Source organism: Ammodytes marinus, assembly GCF_949987685.1.
Source record: "Ammodytes marinus genome assembly, chromosome: 10".
Lineage (NCBI taxonomy): Eukaryota > Metazoa > Chordata > Actinopteri > Uranoscopiformes > Ammodytidae > Ammodytes > Ammodytes marinus.
Genome location: NC_137214.1, coordinates 27,683,679 through 27,703,035, shown reverse-complemented (window position 1 = coordinate 27,703,035; position 19,357 = coordinate 27,683,679). Strand labels below are relative to the sequence as shown.

The 19,357-nt window shown below is 41.0% G+C and overlaps 1 protein-coding gene across 1 annotated transcript in view; it reads right to left on the bottom strand.

Moving 5' to 3' along the window:
- Positions 1-19,357, bottom strand: part of gpc3 (glypican 3) — a gene marked incomplete at both ends in the record, with an annotated part of 146,622 nt that overhangs the window by 27,155 nt on the left and 100,110 nt on the right. The window contains one exon of the mRNA XM_080036106.1: positions 16,674-16,785. Coding sequence (XP_079892232.1) covers positions 16,674-16,785 — 112 coding nt within the window. The remainder of the gene's footprint in view (positions 1-16,673; positions 16,786-19,357) is intronic.

The window sequence follows — 19,357 nt, the reverse complement described above, 5'->3', positions numbered from 1 at the left end:
TATAAGAGTGAAGGTATAAGAGTGTTTCCCGGCTTTGTAGACGGTCCCTGTGCTCTCGTCTCACGGCCCGCTGCACATAGAGAGCAATGTTATTAGTAGAGCTTATAGGGCGTCTCACTTCAGTAAAAATGAGGTTGTAGCCCATTGTCTGCCTTATGACAATAGCAAAGATGCATAGTTTGTGTTTCAATAAATCTTATTTATGAGTTATTGATGCTGGAAGTTTGAATCTGTCAATATCTTTACATTTTTTACCACAATCTTGAACTGTTGAGTTTATTCTCAAAATGTGTATTTCCACTTTATTATTGAAATGTTGTCTTTTTTGATCTGAGTGAATAATGTAAAACAATCTTCCTCCTCTCATAATTTTTCACCCCATGGCCCGACTGCTCCTCTGTAAGATCCTGACGCATCGTGACCATAAATCACAGATACTCAGAAGACACAAATATCTTTAGAATGAATGTAGTAACTGTTGAAGTGAGTGAGTGATGTTGGGAGAGAAACATGCAGCGGTTGATGAGTAATGAAGATAAAGCGTATAGAAAAGAAAAGACAGGGGCGTATTGTCATGCGTGTGTGTGTGTGTGTGTGTGTGTGTGTGTGCTAATGTATGTTTCAGTATGTGTGTGTATGCCTGCATGCGTGTGTGTGTGTGTGTGCGTGTGTGTATGTTTCAGTGTGTGTGTGTGTGTGTGTCTGTGCTTGCGTTCATGCGAGTGAGTGTGTGTGTGTGTGTGTGTGTGTGTGTGTGTGTGTGTGTATGTGTGTGTGTTTCAGTGTCCGTGTCTGTGTGTGTGTTTCAGTGTGTGTGTGTATATATGTGTGTGTGTGTGTGTGTGTGTGTGTATGTGTGTGTGTGTGTGTGTGTGTGTGTGTGTGTGTGTGTGTGTGTGTGTGTGTGTGTGTGTGAGTGTCTGTGTGTGTGTATGATTGGGATCAGACGTGTGTGTTATGTCCTCCTCTCCGCGCATTGGGACTTGCCCAGACAAGTCGCTCCATGACTCGGTCCAGACGGAATCTGCTGCTCAGAATGTTTCTCTCAATGCTTCAACACATCTCGTCTGCTAATCTAATCTACAGCGTTTAGGGTTTAGCTTCCCAAACACACCAACGCTTACAATACGCTTCATAACAAAAGCCACGGCGCTTTCAGTCATTTCACCGTCTCATGTTGATGCTTTCCATAATTGCTCCGAGTTTTGAAATGCAAACAAATCTAGAAATCTAGAACATGCTGCATACTGTAGTGATGAAAACAGCTGACCTGATTTCAGGGGTTTATAGTTATACAGTTTACAGCCATAGAAGTGATTTGATCAACATTTTTTATATAAAGGAGGGATACTGGAGGGAAAAGTATTGTTCTTTCAAGCACTGGTCAATTCTGATGGTTTTGGGCTATTTAGCTGCCATAACATGTCTGTCAACTTCTAAAGCACACACATCAACTAAACTTTACATAATCATTTCCAGCACTGTTCTGCAAGTCATTAAAAAGGTATTGGTTCATATGGTGTTAACATGTTGTACAAATGAAATAAAGATTTCAACTGTAGCTTTATCCAACATGTAGATTTGAGTCTTTTAAAGAGATGCAAATGTGGGTATAAGCTAAATATTGCCAAATCTGCACATTTATTCAAACACTTCTGAGAAAGTTGTAAAAAAGAAAAGGAAAGTGTAATGAGTAATCAACTGGAAAAATGTCTGGACTGTATAAGCATAAAATAAAATGAACCCTATTCACCTGCAGTGACCCGCCTTAAGCAGAGGTCAGATGACCATGTGTCATGTGAATTTGGGCCACATTTAGATACAAACCCACAGAAAAATATCATAACTCTGCAGTTCCTCCCATCTTTTTAGCATCTTTCAGCTCATTTTTATGGTTTTATAACCCTCAACTTTACTGTTTTGGTTCCCATCAATCTTCAGCCACAGACAGCAGCTGAAAAACGAAGAAAAAAATACATTTCTCTCCACCTGCACCAAACACCACGGGATGAGGTTAGCGGTAAACACAGTGAAGCATTTAGCCGTTAAAGAGCTAAAGATATTTCTCTGGAGGGTCGACAATGGAGAGAGAATGAATATTGGACTAAACTTCATTTGAATGGCCTGAGGCGAGACTCCAAATGAATGCTAATGTTGCTTTGTGTCTCCTCCTGGATGTGTAAATTGCAAAGTGTTTGCTTACACGTTAGCCATTACAGTGCATTATTTGGAATGTGCTTAGATCTTATAAAAAAGACTTGCAAGGGGATATTGCTACAACAGAGGAGGATAAGAAACATGTGTGTTTAGTTTACAATCAGATATTCAAGCTTACAGTTCAGCCAAATTATCTCCCTGATCCCTCTCTTTGCACACAGAGAGAAATACACAACAGCAAGAGGAGCAGGGCAAAGTTCACAGGGAGGTCTACCGGAAAACTAAATAAAGTTTTGGTTAGTTTACTTTGTTTCTCTTCTAGATCAGGTTGGCTAACCTTGTATACAACCTTTCTAATTGTCTTACTACTGCTGTTTCTTGTACTGTTAGCATTTGTTTGTAGCAATGTTGCCATTCCCAAGTCACAGTGATGTACTTGAAGAGAACAATTGCATTATATCCCCAACAGTGGCCCACACAAAAAAATAAAAAGAGACCCTCATTTTCTGTCACAAACTGCTTTTTGTGAGGGGAAGGAGTATTTTCCTTCCAGGTCAAGGATCCACCATGTATATGTTGTTCATGTAAGTATGTTTAGAGAGTGTTTGTGTATGTGCTTGTGCATGCATGTAAAAATGCAAACAAATTAAAATGCATGGGGATATACTGTAAATGCAGGCCTTTATCTAGTGTATGATATCATTATGATCATTTGTTATTTTACTTGTAGGCCTAATTCAAATATTTAATATAAGGTAGCTTTACTATTTTATTTTATTTTATTAGCACATGCTGGTGTTGTGTTCTGTTTTTTTTTGCAATAAAAATCTATTAAATACAGTTGAATGCTTGTCTAAATGCCTGTGAAGGAAATAATAAATAAAAATCATAATTGAAAAAATAAGGAAAGGAAAATTAGCCCTAATTTGAACCAAACTGAAGTTACTATAATGTATTTTTTTAATAGAAGCCAAAAAAAGCTGTTTTGAGGTGAGAAGGCGATCGGTCTTATTACATCACTATATAACCGTCATACTCCGGGGCATTCCAGACCTCTCGTTAAAAAATAATAAACTGCTGTATTTTACACTCACGCTCTTAATTGTCTCATATTTATCTCAGAGCTCCTGTAAAAAGCAGAAACGTAGCTCATGGCAGATTGTATATTTTTAAATCAGTGTAGCAGCCGTTGCCCGGGTCACTGTGTTAGACAAATGGAAAACACAAGACCTTTCAGCACAGGCAATTTTTCATGATACATTAAGGAAATGGAACTTTCCTTATTCCCCTAATGCACTTAGGTTCAATTAGCGGCTATGTTTGGATCAGGTTTGCAGATGTGTGTGCTATTCTGAGGAGAGTGCCAGGAGAATAGCAAGGAGATTGGGGATGAGTGACATACACCATGCAATTTGTATGGTCTTTTCATTGAACATAACAATACGGAAAATAAAGATAGTAGCTACTGCCTTACAAATATGTTTTCTAAGGGCAGAGCGAGGGTTCCATATTGTGTACGGACTGTGAACCCTAATAAGGGCAAATGGCTATTTGTGATATTGGGCTGCACTGTATAAATAAAACTGATTTCATTTGATTTAGGGACATGTGCCAACCAATATGTTTGGAGAACAGAATTGTCATTATCAATGTCATTATAATGAAATATTGTGTCATTGTAAATGATTAACTTATATGAGATATAACCATAGCTTGAGCTGAGTTGTACATTATAACAGGATGGAAACTAATAATTTGGGGGGGATTTGCCCTGTGTTCCAATATACTCTTTAGTATGCCAGAAAAATATATAGGATGTCCCAGTACATGCAACAAATTCAGTATGCAAAAAAAAACTGGATTCCTTAATACATCCAATTGCATTAAAAATCATGCAAACCATCATGCTTTAGTATGTAGTTTATATTATTACAAAGAAAAGTATGTGATTTGGAACGCAGGGTAGCTGTCCCAACCAAAGCTACGCCCTCGGGACAAAGACAGATAGCTAGCGGAATGACAGGAGGCACTTTTCACCAGGGTGAGTCATGGAAAGCATTTCAGGACGACACAGCCTCTTCCCCTAAACTCCCACCCACTCACCCAAACCCATTACTCAACTCTTATTGAACGAGAAATGTAAAGAAGTCATTGGAACCTTTAGTGTGCTCTCTCATTCTAGAGCTTTTTTCTTTTTCTTTTTCCTTTCACCGTCTTGTCTTCCTCTATCTGTCTGTCGTGGAGTATGTCGACACACACACACACACTCAAACACACACATGCACACACACGTGAACACACAACACACACGCGCCCATACTCACACTCAAACACACACACACACACACACACACACACACACACACACACACACACACACACACACACACACAACACACACACATGCACACAGCACACACGACACACACACTCGACACACACAATGGGAGCCCAGCCTCAGACAAGATTAATTTCCTGATGTTAATTCCAGTTGGAAGAGTAAAAAAAAACAGTGAAGAAATAACAGAAAGTCTCTCCAGTCCTGTGTTAAACTGGGCGTGTGTCCACTCCACCTTTCTGACTAAGCCCATAAGGCTATTTCCAGATTCCTGTCATTTGGATTTGAACCCTGAATGAATGTTTAGACTTTGTTGGCAGGAAGAGACTTGGTTCCTCTGGTGGATAATTTTTGGAACCTAATGAAAACTCTCTTTATACATTTACTGTAAAGCGAGACCAGACACTGCAGGTGAATGGGGTCACATTTTTAACTATCGTTTTATATATGAAAAAATATATAGGTCTTAAAAATGCTTTTTCAGCATGTATTTAAGAACAAAATGTGTCATAAATCAGACAATTAAAAACATATGAACGAATCCTTCTGTAATAACCTTCAGAATATAGTGCTAAGAACGATTATGGAAAGCGTAGATGTTGTAAGTGCTTTGGAAGTTGACATTTTTGGTGCAGAGTATTGAACAAAAACTTATGTTGAGATAATGCCATATGCAATGCATTTTGGACCTTTCAAAAGACATGTTATGGAAGCAAAATAGTCAAACATCTCGAACTTAAGCAAAGCTCGAAAAAAATATAATTTTGTCTGCCGTGTCTCGCCTTTAAATAGTAGATTAAATACATGATTGCTATGTTACCGTGTGAAGAATGAACCATTGTGTCTTTCTGTGATAAAGGCATGGGGCATCAACAAACAAAGTTAAGTCCATCTCGTGTTACAGTAAATATATCTGGTATGACAACAATTTTCAATCTTTTTCTTTTTTTTAGACTAACCAAATAAAAGATCTTGTCTTATGTCTGTGTCTATCTATGGCTGATTGTTTGCGTGAGGTTTAATAGTTCAGAAATAAAGTCTCATTCCAGCACACAGGCCGCTGGCTGCTAAATCAGATTACAACCGTTAGACAATCTCTTTTTGTCTGCTGTTGGTCTGCTTTACACGTTATCGCCAAGGTTCCCAGAGTCATGTGTTGCTAAGAAACCGTTTCCGACATCAGCAGACTGTCACTGCCTGGCTGTCCCATGATCACACCTAGTGGGAGACTAGTGGGAAGTTTATTTATATAGTATAATTCAGACACAAGGCAATGTTAAGTGATTTATAGGAGCAGTAAAAAAAAATTTAGATAAGATATTTTATAATTGCTTTTAAGAGATAATAAAAAAAGCAGTAGATTGTTAAAAAAAATTAAGGAAATTGTATTTAAAAGACAATAAAACAAGCAAATAAAAAGTTACTGGTTAGAAAGCAAACAGAAACGTATATTAGAAGAGCTAAGAGTTGCAGCAGACCTCAAGTTTTTCCGGGAGTTTGTTCCAGATATGCGGTGCATAAAAACTGAAAGCTGCCTCTCCGTTTTATGTCTTGACTCTGGGGAGTGAAAGTAAGACCTGTCCCAGACGACCTGAGAGCTCTGGATGGTTCATAATGTAGCAGCAGTAACAGACAACAGGAGGGTGGAGTGGCCTGTGCTCGCACGAAATGGCTTAAAGCTATAGTGCGTAACTTCTGTTGTGCCCTTGAGGAATTCTGAGGAATTACAACTGTCGGTGCATCTACATGAGGTAAGCCTTCGGTGAACATGCATGGATTTAATACTTTTTGCTTTACGTCCAGGTTTTTCTTATAGCAGTAAAATCAACAACTGAAACATTTATTGGGCACTGATAGGCTTAATCAACTTTGTGTCAACTCGTTTGGCGATGGATTGAATGTAACTGACATTCATTTATGTGAAAAAGCTAAGCACTACAGCTTTAAGAGTGCAAGGGAAAAAAGGAAAGGAAGTATGGATGAAAAAAAGAGACAGAGGAAAAAGTACTACCACATACGGACAAGGTATGGGTGTTTAGCAAGATGAAACGAACTGCTGAAGTGGTGTGTGTGTGTGTGTGTGTGTGTGTGTGTGTGAGTGTGTGTGTGTGTGTGTGTGTGTGTGTGTGTGTGTGTGTGTGTGTGGCGTGTCAGAGGAATGATGAAGTCAGGGAGTGCTAACACTTTGACAGGTCCACAGAGGAGCCTCAGCCCCCTGAAGGCCCCGCCGGCCCAAACAAAAGGCAGAGGAGGAACAGAGAGAGGTGCATGACCCGCACAGGGAGACCCTCTCATGACCCACACACACAGGAAACCGGAAGTATGACCCCTGGCCTCTATTTGGAGTGAGTGAGTAAGTGTGTGTGTGTGTATGTGTGTGTGTGTGTGTCTGTGTGTGTGTGTGTGCACAGCAGTAACAACAGTCCCAGGATGTGTGGATCAGATCAGAGGCCGCGGCAGGAAGACTCAGCTGTTCATGTCGCCGCTCACTGACAGCTCAAAGAAATATTAGATTGAGGAAAAAGAGAAGCCCACAGCGTACTTAAAACAAACACACACACGCGCACACACACACACACACACACACACACACACACACACACACACACACACACACCTGTACTTGTGGGGACACTAATTGACATTATGCATTCCCTCGCCCCTTACCCTAACCGTAACCATCAAAACTAAATGCCTAACCCTAAACCCTTACACTAACCATAACATAAACTTTATTCTAACCTGAACCTATAAAACATACATAATCTTAACCCTCAGACAGGCATGAGAACCGGCCAAAATGTCCTCACTTTCCAAAAATTTAAAATGTCCCCACTCCTAAGGTCTCATACTCAAATTGGTTCACACAAAAATAGTTGCACAAGTACACGCATGCACGCACGCACGCACGCACGCACGCGCACACACACACACACACACACACACACACACACACACACACACACACACACACACACACACACACACACACACACACACACACACACACAGAGGTAAAAACAGTGTGTGCTGTGGTTGCTGGTCACCGAGCAGGCTGCCTGGCTTGTGCAGCAGGGTTTTTATAAGCCGGCTGCGTGATAATTATACCCAGTGGGGTGGTGGAGCTGTGGGAGCAAAGGGGTGGAGCGGGTAGAGAGGGGCGACCCCGACTTAGGCCTCAGGGCTGGTGGTGTGTGTGTGTGTGTGTGTGTGTGTGTGTGTGTGTGTGTGTGTGTGTGTGCGTGGGAGAGGTGGAGGTATGGAGGTATGGAGAAATGGGTGGCAGCAGCAGCACTGGTAGTAGTGGATGGTTGGGCCTCATTAGCAGGCAGACTAATTGGGAGGAAAAGGGCCCTCACATGCTCCGTCTGACCTCCCAGCCAGCAGGGGAGAGGGCTGTGTGTGTGTGTGTGTGTGTGTGTGTGTGTGTGTGTGTGTGTGTGTGTGTGTGTGTGTAGAGGGGGGGATGATAGTTGGATTCCTAGAGTTAAGGAACCATAACTCCTCAAATCCGTAACTTGCCTTTAAGTCGGAAGAAGGGGCAACATGCGTGTGTGGGAAACTGACTATGAAAACCAGAGGTGGAATGTAACTGAGTTCAAGTTTCAGGCACTTGTCCTTTACATTATCTTTTCTTTTAATGCTATTTTATACATCTTCTCCGCTACAATTAAGTGGGAAATATTGTAGTTTTTACTCCACTTAATTTAGTGGGGGTTGTAAATGTTTGAATGTTTGCATAAAAAAGAAAATTCAATAAAAATAGTTTGTGAAAAAATAAATAACAATATGTACCAGATTTGTACACACGTTTGAAGAGTTTAGAAAATAGTGTAAACTACCGAACTGCATTTTGGCCAACGAGAACACATGAAACATTGGTTGATCGATCGATACATTGATTTGCTAGTGATTTTGATGATAGTCATTTTAATGCAAATACTGTATGCCCTAAAAAGGTCATGGTACCAGCTTCCCAAATTGTAGGATTTTTCTCCTTTTACTTATATAACCATTTCAATGCTGGACTTTCACTTGTACCAGAGTATTTTTTTTAGTTGTGTATTTGTACTCTAACTTAAAAACACTTTTATATTTTTTTTATTTTTTTTATATAAACTGTATGTATTTTGTTGGAATGTTTGTTTCATTGTGTTGTGAAAAAAAGGAAAAAGAAAAAAGAAAATAAATACATTGTAAAGAAAAATAAAGAAAAAATCATCTCAATACTTCCATGGCCGCCCTGCAGCTCCTCAGAGGTTTACCCCAGGTGTCACACTTCATTTAGAGAACCCTCATGGCTTATCCCGGGACGATATAGGCTACAGCGTCAAAACAGCCCTCCTTCATCCTCTACTTCCAGAGCAAGTCGTTCTTCACACACATAAAAAATCTGGGAAGGCGAGAGGACACAGAGCCTGAGGGCGTATATTAAATAACGCTTCAAAAAGCCTCAGTAAATAACATCAAACAGGAGTCAGCCCCTTTGACTGGAGCAAGCATAATGGCCAGGTTAGCAAGTGTAAGTTTACAGAACAGCAGCGGGCCTATAGTCTGACAGTCTATTAGATTCTAAGCACACTCTAGTCTGTAGGGAAAAATCCAACGCATGCTGTGCTTGTCATGATGCTACAACCGTTTTATCTTTTACTGTAATTATAACGCACATTGAACTGCACTTCTTCAAAGTCTACTTGAAGTCTTGCTTTATTTTATTGCTACCTGCACGCTTGTATGCCACGGCTGTATCTGCCCTGACTGGGAATGTGTCTGTCTGTTTGTCTGCTTTTGCTCTTCCTAACTAGAAGAATTACCTACGTGTGTTTAAGATTAACTGCTACAAGTGTTCACAGTAAAAAGTGTCCCGTCTTAAGTGTGTGTGTGAGTTATATATTAAAAGGAGAGAGAGAGAGAGAGAGAGAGAGAGAGAGAGAACGAGAGAGAACGAGAGAGAGAGAGAGGTGAATTCTGTCTTGAGGAGCGTGCACGAGGTGTTGAGCGCACGCTGGCCAGGGCTCCGGTGGCGCGGAGGAAGTGAGACTGCGTGATGGAATTTGTGGCGCTTGGGATCTGGTTTATTTTCCACCCTGGATTCCTGTCCTGCTATACAGCCTATACCTGCAGGATTTTCCCAGGTTCTGGCTTCAATTAGACTGGGAAGCTTTGGAGAGGGAGAGGGAGAGGGAGAGAGGGGGGGCTAGGGGGTTTAGGAGATGGGGGGGGCGTTGCAGGGCGACAGAGCTGGAGTCTGTCATACACAACTCCGCACAGCTGGTGAGACGGAAAGAAAGGCAATGAACAAGGAGAGAGAGAGAGAGAAGAATTAAAAGGTGGAGTCAGTGATTCTGGAGAAACCTTGTTGACAAAATCCCTTTTTGTCAGAAAAAGGAGCGAATGTCTCCTCACAATCCTCTACCTGTACGTACGAAAACAGTGTTAATACACAACCTAGGCTCTGTAAATGGGCATGCAAACAAATGGTATGTAAACAAAGGGGGGCCACCGTATAGCTAGCAACATATGTGTGTGTAAATCACACCGACTCCACCTTCAAAAGCTAAAAACATTTCAACCAGGTGTTGAAAAAAATAAAAAGGCTTTGTCACGCGAGCTTGTTTGTTGTCCCACAAATGACAGTGCAATCTTAACAGCATAACATGAAATAATGATGTTTCGCCGAAAGCAAAAAAAATCTTCCAACAAAGATGTCTTTCATAGCCGTGGTATTCCTACACTAACCCTTCCACAGAGTGTCATGTAGCCAAGACCGAGGCTGTCAGAATAATCCCAAGAGGTCTGACCCTCCAAATGGCAAACTCATCCGACAAATGAGTGGGGAACGCTCTGTAATCAAAAGCCAATCACATAATTGGCCTATTTTGCCACTAGCTCAACCATCTCCTGTGAGATTAGTCGTTGGGAGGAGAAACTGGATACTCTGGGAAGTTTAACAGATGTTCTGAAAAACAAACGCATCTCGTCCCCCCCTCCGAACAAGAGCAACACATCAGCAAAGTAATATGTTCTAATTTGGGAGCGCTGACTTCACCTCTCTCTCTCTCTCTCTCTCTCTCTCTCTCTCTCTCTCTCTCTCTCTCTCTCTCTCTCTCTCTCTCTCTCTCTTTGTCTCTCTCTTTGTCTCTCTCTCTCTCTCTCTGTAAGGCAGCTCATTTGGACTTCTGTGTTTTTTACATTTGATTTTAAGTAAGTAAGTTATGTTGGCCCATGATAATCAAGAAGGGTTCATTTAAAGTAATAATGCATTGTCTCAACTACAGTAATGTTCCCTTTCATAGAACATAGACAAATGTTAAAGGTGGAGTCGGTGATTCTGGAGAATGTTTGTTGACAACATTTCTGAATGTGCTAGCAACATACCAGTTTACAGAGCCTAGGCTGTGTATTAACACCAAAAAAAGTTGTCACAGTAGAGACAGGTAGCTGACCGAAATTCACTGATTTTGACAAAAAGTGATTTTGCCAACAAGCATTCTCCAGAATCACTGACTCCGCCTTTAATGCATTTTCCCGACTACATTGAAGTTCTCTTTAATAAAACATAGAGACGATTGATAACTTTAGTGTCTAGGAAAATGTGACACGTTTATCAGCTTTAACACACTGCATATACTATACAGGCCCACGGCACAGACAGGACCTCCTTACACAGGAATGTGTTACACAGTGTAAGCAATGCACAAAAAAATCTCCATGTCTCCTCACAGTCCCCGCTCTGTTTAAAGATTCCAAGCTCGAGAAGCAATAACTGGAAGGCGAAAGCCATTTCTCTTCATCCATTTATAGTGCAGTGTGCACACAGTTCACTTTAAACTTGGCCGCGGCTCAGCCATGACATCAGCCGCACCGGGCGTGAGAAAACGTTGTTTTATAAGGCGAGGTGACCTGCTAAGAGACATTTTTTTTTCTACTTCTTCTTTCCCCCTTTTCGGTGTTTAGTTTAGTCTCACACAGACGCACAAAGGCAAATGGCCGCCCTGCCAGACTGTCTCAGTATCTCGCTGATACTCTGATCAACACTGACAACGTGAGAAATGACACATTTCCGGTGCATAGCTGCGTTTCACAGGGCCGGCGTCACGCACACAGCACTTAGAGGAGTGCAGGAATGGAACATCGGGGGATTAAAAGTTGGAAGGAAGTGGGATTCTTTTTGAGGAGGGGTCCCCATGCATGCTGGAAGAGTGTAGTGTGTGTAGCCCCTATGTTTTATGACACAGTCTCACATACCGTAAGGGCCTGGGACTGATTCGTGGTTTAGAAAATTGGGTCAACACAAGCTACAAGCTGTAAGAACCATTGATTCCCTGTGTTCTGTTTGAGCCAAAAGAGAGAAGAAATGTTCATTGAAATGGAAAACGTGTGCAGGATAAAAGAGTCTCGTAGGCCTAGTAAAGAACAGTATATGAGAGTGACCCATGTCTTGAATGTGGAGCTGAATACGTATTAAAGGACAATAATGTACACATTCTTCTTCAGCCTGAAGCTCTTAAAGCACTGTAGACAACATCAGAAGACCTAAAGCTATAGTGCGTAACTTCTGTTGCCCCTCCATGAGGAATTCTGAGTAATTACAGCAACACTCGGTGCATCTACATGAGTTAAGCCTTCGATGACAGCGAATGGGTTTTATACCTTCTGCTATACGTTCAGGTTTTTTCTTAGCAGTAGAATCAACAAATGAAACATTTCTTGGGCTCTTCTTGGGATTTTTCTGAACTCCTGCGCCAGTGTCAGGGGGTTGACACCAGTTTGTAAACACTGCCATACTGAAAAAATACAGAGAGAGTTTTGTGGAGCTGATAGAGGAGGCCTAATCAACTGTGAGTCAACTCATTTGGCAATGGCTAGCATGAAACCGGCATTAATTTTTATAAAAGAGTTACACACTATAGCTCTAACACACGGCACATCACCAGACTGAAATACTGCAGTTTTTAATCAGCGTGGCACTTTCCGGGAGAACTTCCACATTACACATACTATCTCATTGTTGGCCTTGTCCTCATGCACCCTGTGTATAAACAGGGCAGATGAAAGCAATTATCTCTCTTGAGTTGTGGCCTGTTCGCTCATATCAGGTGGTTAATTAGTCCGTTTGCTTTTAGCCGTGCAGCATCCAGAGCCGGTGGTCTTTAGAACTAGAGGAGCGAGGTGGGCGGGGACCTTGTAAAAAAAAAAGCGCTTTTAACAAGACAACATCACTTTCTCCAGCCTTGAGAGGTTTGTTTACAACACGCAGCTCGGACCATCAAATACTGTTTGTAGTCAATAAACTCTTAGAGAGGTTTTTACAGCAAGTTAAAGGTTCTGCCTGTTATCCCTGCTATGACATCAACAGGCTCTATTGGCGGACATGTTTTTAGCAACATTAGCATCACAACTGGACAACAAAGAAAGCTATTGGTTCACCACTGTTGGAGGGATTGCTGTGTGTGGATAAACACTAATTACTTGTGCCAGGCTGTCTTTGTAAATAAGAATGTGTTCTTAAGGGTTAAATAAAGGTGAAATAAAATAAACTGTGGATTCCATGATTTTTTTAATCTGGCCAATCACAAGCAAGTCCAAGATTCTCATGTCCAATGAAATTTTCCAACATCTATTACATGAATTACACAACCCCCTTTACTTTGATTCATGACCATCAGCTGTGATATGTCGCTATTTGCTGTCAAATAAGCACTAATACAAGTTGTACAATATGAAAAATGTTATGGTAGACGATGCGGTCCATTTTAGCTAACAAACTTTTGTTCGCAAATGTTTTCTTGAGTGTTGTTGTGATTCAGAGGGAAAATGAATGGAAACACCTTAAAATGTCTGAAATCTATTCCATACACCAGTTTAACAGCTAAACAGCATGTGGCGTCATTATGAACAGGTTTATATATTTGCTTTAAAGCCGTTGGATGAAAACACACTTTCACCGGATTAATTCACAAGAATGTTTTAGAAAAACTTCAGATAATTCGATTGACAAGTTGATGGACACATAGATTTTGTGAGCATGATAGACGTTAGCATGTAGCTTAAAGCCAGGCCTTTACAATAAGAGCAGCCTCATGGAGCAGCTGTAGACTCTTTGTCTTTCTCTTGCATTAGCAAACCGTAAACAGACTAATGGTTAGACACAATGGCAGAAACAGTTTACAATCTAATTAAAGTTGATACGTAAACACAATCAGTTGAAACCTCAAAAGTTACCATAAAGTTGATTGAGCTCTCTCTGTCTACTCTAGGCCCAAGAAGACTTCACCAAAGGGGAGTTTTTCACTTGGAGCCTCGCTGCTGTATTGTATTGCATCATACTAATGTGAAGGCGTGCCTGTTATGCTGTGCACCTCAATACAGTGATGATTTCTGGGAGAAATATTTATGTAATCTGATTTCTGCACAAATGCCGTTGAGTCATAAACAGTTTTACTGCGCAAGAAATATGCAATTGAGCGCAGTGAGTGGGTGAGTGTCTTTTTGTCAGATGTTAATCCAGACCATTGATGTAGAGATCTAAAGGGAAGATGCAGTTCAGGCAGAAATGTGCTCGACTCTGTTGTACGGTCATCAGATATGGGATTAAACGCTCCCATGCCATAAATATCAGGCGTGAATGTAAACACAGTCAAAAAAGGTATTGAGAGCAAGGCAGCCAATGAAAAATGAGCGTTATGTTACCAGGAGATTCTGATTACACACACACACGCGCACACAAACACACACACACGCGTGCACAAACACACGCACGCACAAACACACGCACACATATGCAAACACAAACACACATACACACACAAGATCAAACTTACAATTGTTTTAGTCTGTGAGTATTTGTTTTACCGCTGACCACCATGCATACACACACAGGCGCACACACATGCACGCACGCACGCACGCACACACGCACACACACACACACACACACACACACACACACACACACACATCTAAGGGATTGCAGCAGCTATGAATGTCTGTAACACAATGAGTTCAGTGATTGCACCAAACTGCATTTTCTTGCAAAATCTCATCAAAAGACGATCAGGAAACCCGACCCCCATGGTAATAAACAGTCTGCAGTGCAGCCGATCTGCTTGTAATCATATGGGAACAAATGTTTCGTCCCTGTCAGAGCAGGAAGTTTTGAAAAGGCTCATTTAGTTTGTGTGCACATCTGTCCTGTGTTTTTTAAGATTAAAAGGATGATTCCGGGGTTTATTACAACTTGGCTTAGCTGTAGAGATCTGGGAATGTTGCTTTGAAAGACGATCCCGGCGCAAAAATAATTGCGATTCTCTGAGTTATAACGATAGCCATCAAAGAATTCTTACATAAAACATGTTATCTAATCCCTAGAAAGTACATTCAACACAGTCAACAATTTGTAAGGGTTTTTTTATATTGCGATTTATGATAAAAATCTTGTATTCTCTCATCCCAGTTGAAACATTGCTAAAACGTTGTCAGACAATTGAGATAATAAAGCTTTTAACAATAAAGACTTAAAGTAAACTTCGACAAAAGCCACATTTTTTGTGAGGAGAAAATATAGGTGAGCAGTTGAACTATCACCCAAACTGTCTGTAAGCCAGTAAACAGAGCAGCATCCTGATTCAACTTTGACCTCATTTTCTTACCAAAAACATCACTTTTGTATTTTTCTTGTTCCTTGCCCCTATAAGACTTTATTTTAGCAATGTGTCCGTGTTCCCAGACCTCAATATAATATAATATAATATATAATATATGGCCAAAACAATCAAATGTTTTTAGAAACTGGAGTTATCTTTTAAACATGCATAGAGTGCAAGAGTCTAGGGGGGTGAGAAAACACTTAACACTTCTCTCACTTACAGCAGGACCAGGCGCCAATGAGGTAATACAGCAAAAGTAAATGAGAAAATTACAGTGTCCCAATCCAAAAACCCTCTGTATTTTTCTTCAGGGGTCTCTGGTTGTCCAAGGGGGAATAAATGAAGGTCCATAGTTACTGCTTCGATCTCCCAGGTTGTTTTAAAACAGGAGGGAAGGATTGTAATCCAGGGTGACAGGCCTGTAGCACTCCAGAGAGAGGCTCAAACACACACGCATGTGGACAAAAAAAGAATTGGAAGTGTGATTGTGTGTGTGTGTGTGTGTGTGTGTGTGTGTGTGTGTGTGTGTGTGTGTGTGTGTGTGTGTGTGTGTGCGTGCTTGCATCTTCCTGTGTGTGTGTGTGTGTGTGTGTGTGTGTGTGTGTGTGTGTGTGTGTGTGTGTGTGTGTGTGTGTGTGTGTGTGTGTGTGTGTGTGTGTGTGTGAATGGTGGTCAGTGAAGGCCCGTTGACAGCTACAAGTGCAACCACCAGGAAATACAGAAATACAGACAGATCTGCGGTGCTGATACATCTCCCTACACACTGACTGACTTTAAAGCTACATGCTAGCATCTCTACACTTTGCTAGCCTGCTCCAAGGTGGTTCCCATAGCGACGACAGCACAGGGAAAAAATAGTGGGGGGGTGGGGTTGGGGGCTTCAGCCTTGACGACAGCTGAGGCTTACCGGGGATGGAAGACATAATTCCTGTTCGTCACAACAACATGCCCCAGCGACCCCCTTGAAGATGAGTCTTGTCTGGTCGCCACTATGGTGGAATTGTGCCTATTAAAGGTGCACTATGCAGATTCTGGAGCGGGGAATATGTTTACATTTGAAGAGCGGACACTTAAAAAATATTTTCTTAACATGTAATTGTTAATTATGAATAAATCTATCATCATAAATCAAAACAAAACGATTTTGATGAAGCACATGGAACCAAACTTAAGACTAGAATATGTTTGTAAGGGAAACGGTTGGCCCTGCTGCTGTAATCACCAACTGTGAAACAGAAACTTTTCTGGTAGCTTTCTAACTTCAAATAGTGTTTCAGGGATAACATTTTTTTTCTATTTGGTTGTGATAATATACCGAAGAAAATGGTCACTACTCCGACACGCCCTAAATGAAACGTTCAGAAGTTTCCTGTCAATGCCACTGTGTATTTTAAAAGATTTGAGACATTGACACATCTTGTCAGTAGAGAATAGATTCATTGAGAGAGAAAGGTGCATTTTCACAATGACACCTGGAAATGAAAATAGCCCCAGAGACTCCAAAGGGCACATGCAAGTAGACCGCTCACCTGGTTGATGTGTTTGAGTTTGTCTATGATCTGGCTGATGATCGGCTCTGGAGGCTTGTTGTTGCTCCGGGATTCAGGCTGTGATCGCTTCGGGCCAGGACCCCCCGGGAACCTGACAGGACAGAGAGGGGGGAAAGGTTTAACATTTTTAAAGTTATTGAATTTTTAAGTTTTCTGACTGTTTAGAGGAGAGTATAGCTCAATGAGTTGAATACATGATAAGTTAAGTTAAAGTTAAGTCTTTACTTTTGTCAATTACACATGCAGGTGAGTCACACACATGGCAATCAAAATGACATTTAGCTCACCCCTCCTACATTTTAACACACACATGTAGTTCTACATATATAGGGGATCATCGCACAGAAGTGGCCATTGCTCCATCACTCCAAACAAGGCATTTATCACCATCTAGTGTTGATATGATGAATGACAGCTATAACCCTAACCTTCTGTTTTCAGTTCAGAGCTGGAAAGCTAATTTGTAACTTGACCCTAACCAAAGGACTTATTTTTCCCTTCACTGAAAACACAAGTTCTAAAAGGAATTGTTGAATTAGTGGTTTTTGGTCATTGCTGGTGTTAATGTGAGACGTTGCAGGTTAACGGTAACATTTAGAATGTATAGACATCATCAAGTAACTTTGCCAATAGATTACTTACATTATACAGTTATCTTTTGTATTACACTTTTCTTAGTGCAAGCATGATAAAAAAAATAACTGATTGTTCATTTTGGACCTTTTATCTAAAATGAAAGAAGACATGTTATGGAAGCAAAATCGCCAAAAATCCCAAAATTGACCAGTGCATGAAAAACTTGAAAAAACTATGTATTTTCTTCCTGCCGTGTCTCTGGGACATTAGCAGACCTGTACCATTGTCCTGCTTTAGCTTGGAGTGTATATTTAGACAGGGCCAGCCCACATATACACAGGTGCTTACATGTCTCTCTCTGCGTGTAACTGAGGAAACACGGATCTGTTAACACCTTTGTCTGTCATCGAGAGAATGAGAAAGAGATGGTGATTTTGAAACTCCCCCGCAGGTGTTTTCTTTGCTCTTGGCAGTGCCAGCAATTAACCTCGTCCCCACACACAAACACGCACTCACACACACACACACCATCACCTCCTACTCTCGCACGCACCAGACAAGCGTGTTAAGATGGAGTAGGCTACAGTTAGGACTTGTATTTTCGCCCGAGGCACCATAGTGATATGAACGGTGGCGAGGGCAGGAGGTTATATCAGTGATAATGTGATCTGCTATATCGCTGCAAATGCTGGAGATGAAGGACAAATCTGTCGGAGTGAGGGAAAACTATCTATGCGAGACACTGCAGCCGGTTTTTTTCAAGCACTGTTCAGTTATGAGATTTGGGGTCTTTTTTGTCTTCTTTCATATTAGTATAAATAAAAAGGTCCTAAATGGACAGTTGGGTGTTTATTTTACTAAAACTGATTCTCTCTATGTACGTGTGACACTTTGTAGTTTTGTTTATTTGAAGCTATAGTACTTATGTGTTTCCTGTTGTTCTGAGTTTGTACCTTCACGGTTGAATGCACTTAATGGAAGTCGCTTTGGAAAAAAGCATCAGCTAAATAAAATGTAATGTCTCTTATACAACCAACTTTAAATACTATTACTATTTCTTTTTCTTTTCAATTCTCCTTGTAAAGCACTTACATCAACTTAACTTTCCATAATAATTCTCAGCACTATTCTGGGGGTTATTACTGAAAGATGTGTTCATATGTTGTTAATGGTCTGATTTATGATAGATTTTCTTCTTAAAAACATGACGTTTTAATGTAAGTGATCAAATGGCAAAGTTTCATTATGCTATTTATAAAAATGTTACTGTGTTCACCAGTGTCTCGCTTTAAGAGAAAGAGCCTTGAGAATGAGAATAAGATTGTGTGCGTGTGGGTGCAAAGCATGAGGTCATACCATAGAGACACACACACACACACACACACCCTTCTCACCTGCCATCTCCATATTCATCTGTCTTTCCCTCCCTCCCATTCTAGTCTGACTTTTCATTAAACTCAAAATTACATTTCCAGAGAGTTATTTATTCTTCTTCTAATAGTCATGATCTCATCTCTTCTCTGCTGCTAATGACCACATTAATAATGCAGTGAGATGTGTGATCCATTAAGGATTGGAGAAAAGGAAATATGGGTTTTAGGGAGTAGGATTATGGGTAGGGAGATTTTTTGATTTTGAGATGGATAAGGAGCCTAAACCGGTTACTGTTTCACATAATAGACAATTTCACCGGGGCATGATTAAGCGTGTGCCGTGTGTAAACAGCTTTTCACACATCTGCCGGTCTCAGTTGTCAAGCTCTCGGGTTGTTATCTTATCACGCCTGTGTTATTGTTTGCCGCTAGCAGAGCTGATCTGATCAATTAACTCAATAGCAATAACCTAATCTAATCTCACACCAATTACAAAGCTATTAGGGTCCGGTATGAATGAGAGGCTTCGCACGTTAGGATTAAACAGCAGCAGAAGGGGGACAGATAGACAGATAGACACACACACACACGCACACACACACACACACACACAGGCACGCACGCACACACACACACACACACACACACACACACACACACACACACACACACACACACACACACACAGAGGGGGTCCCAGGTGTTGAAGGGAAC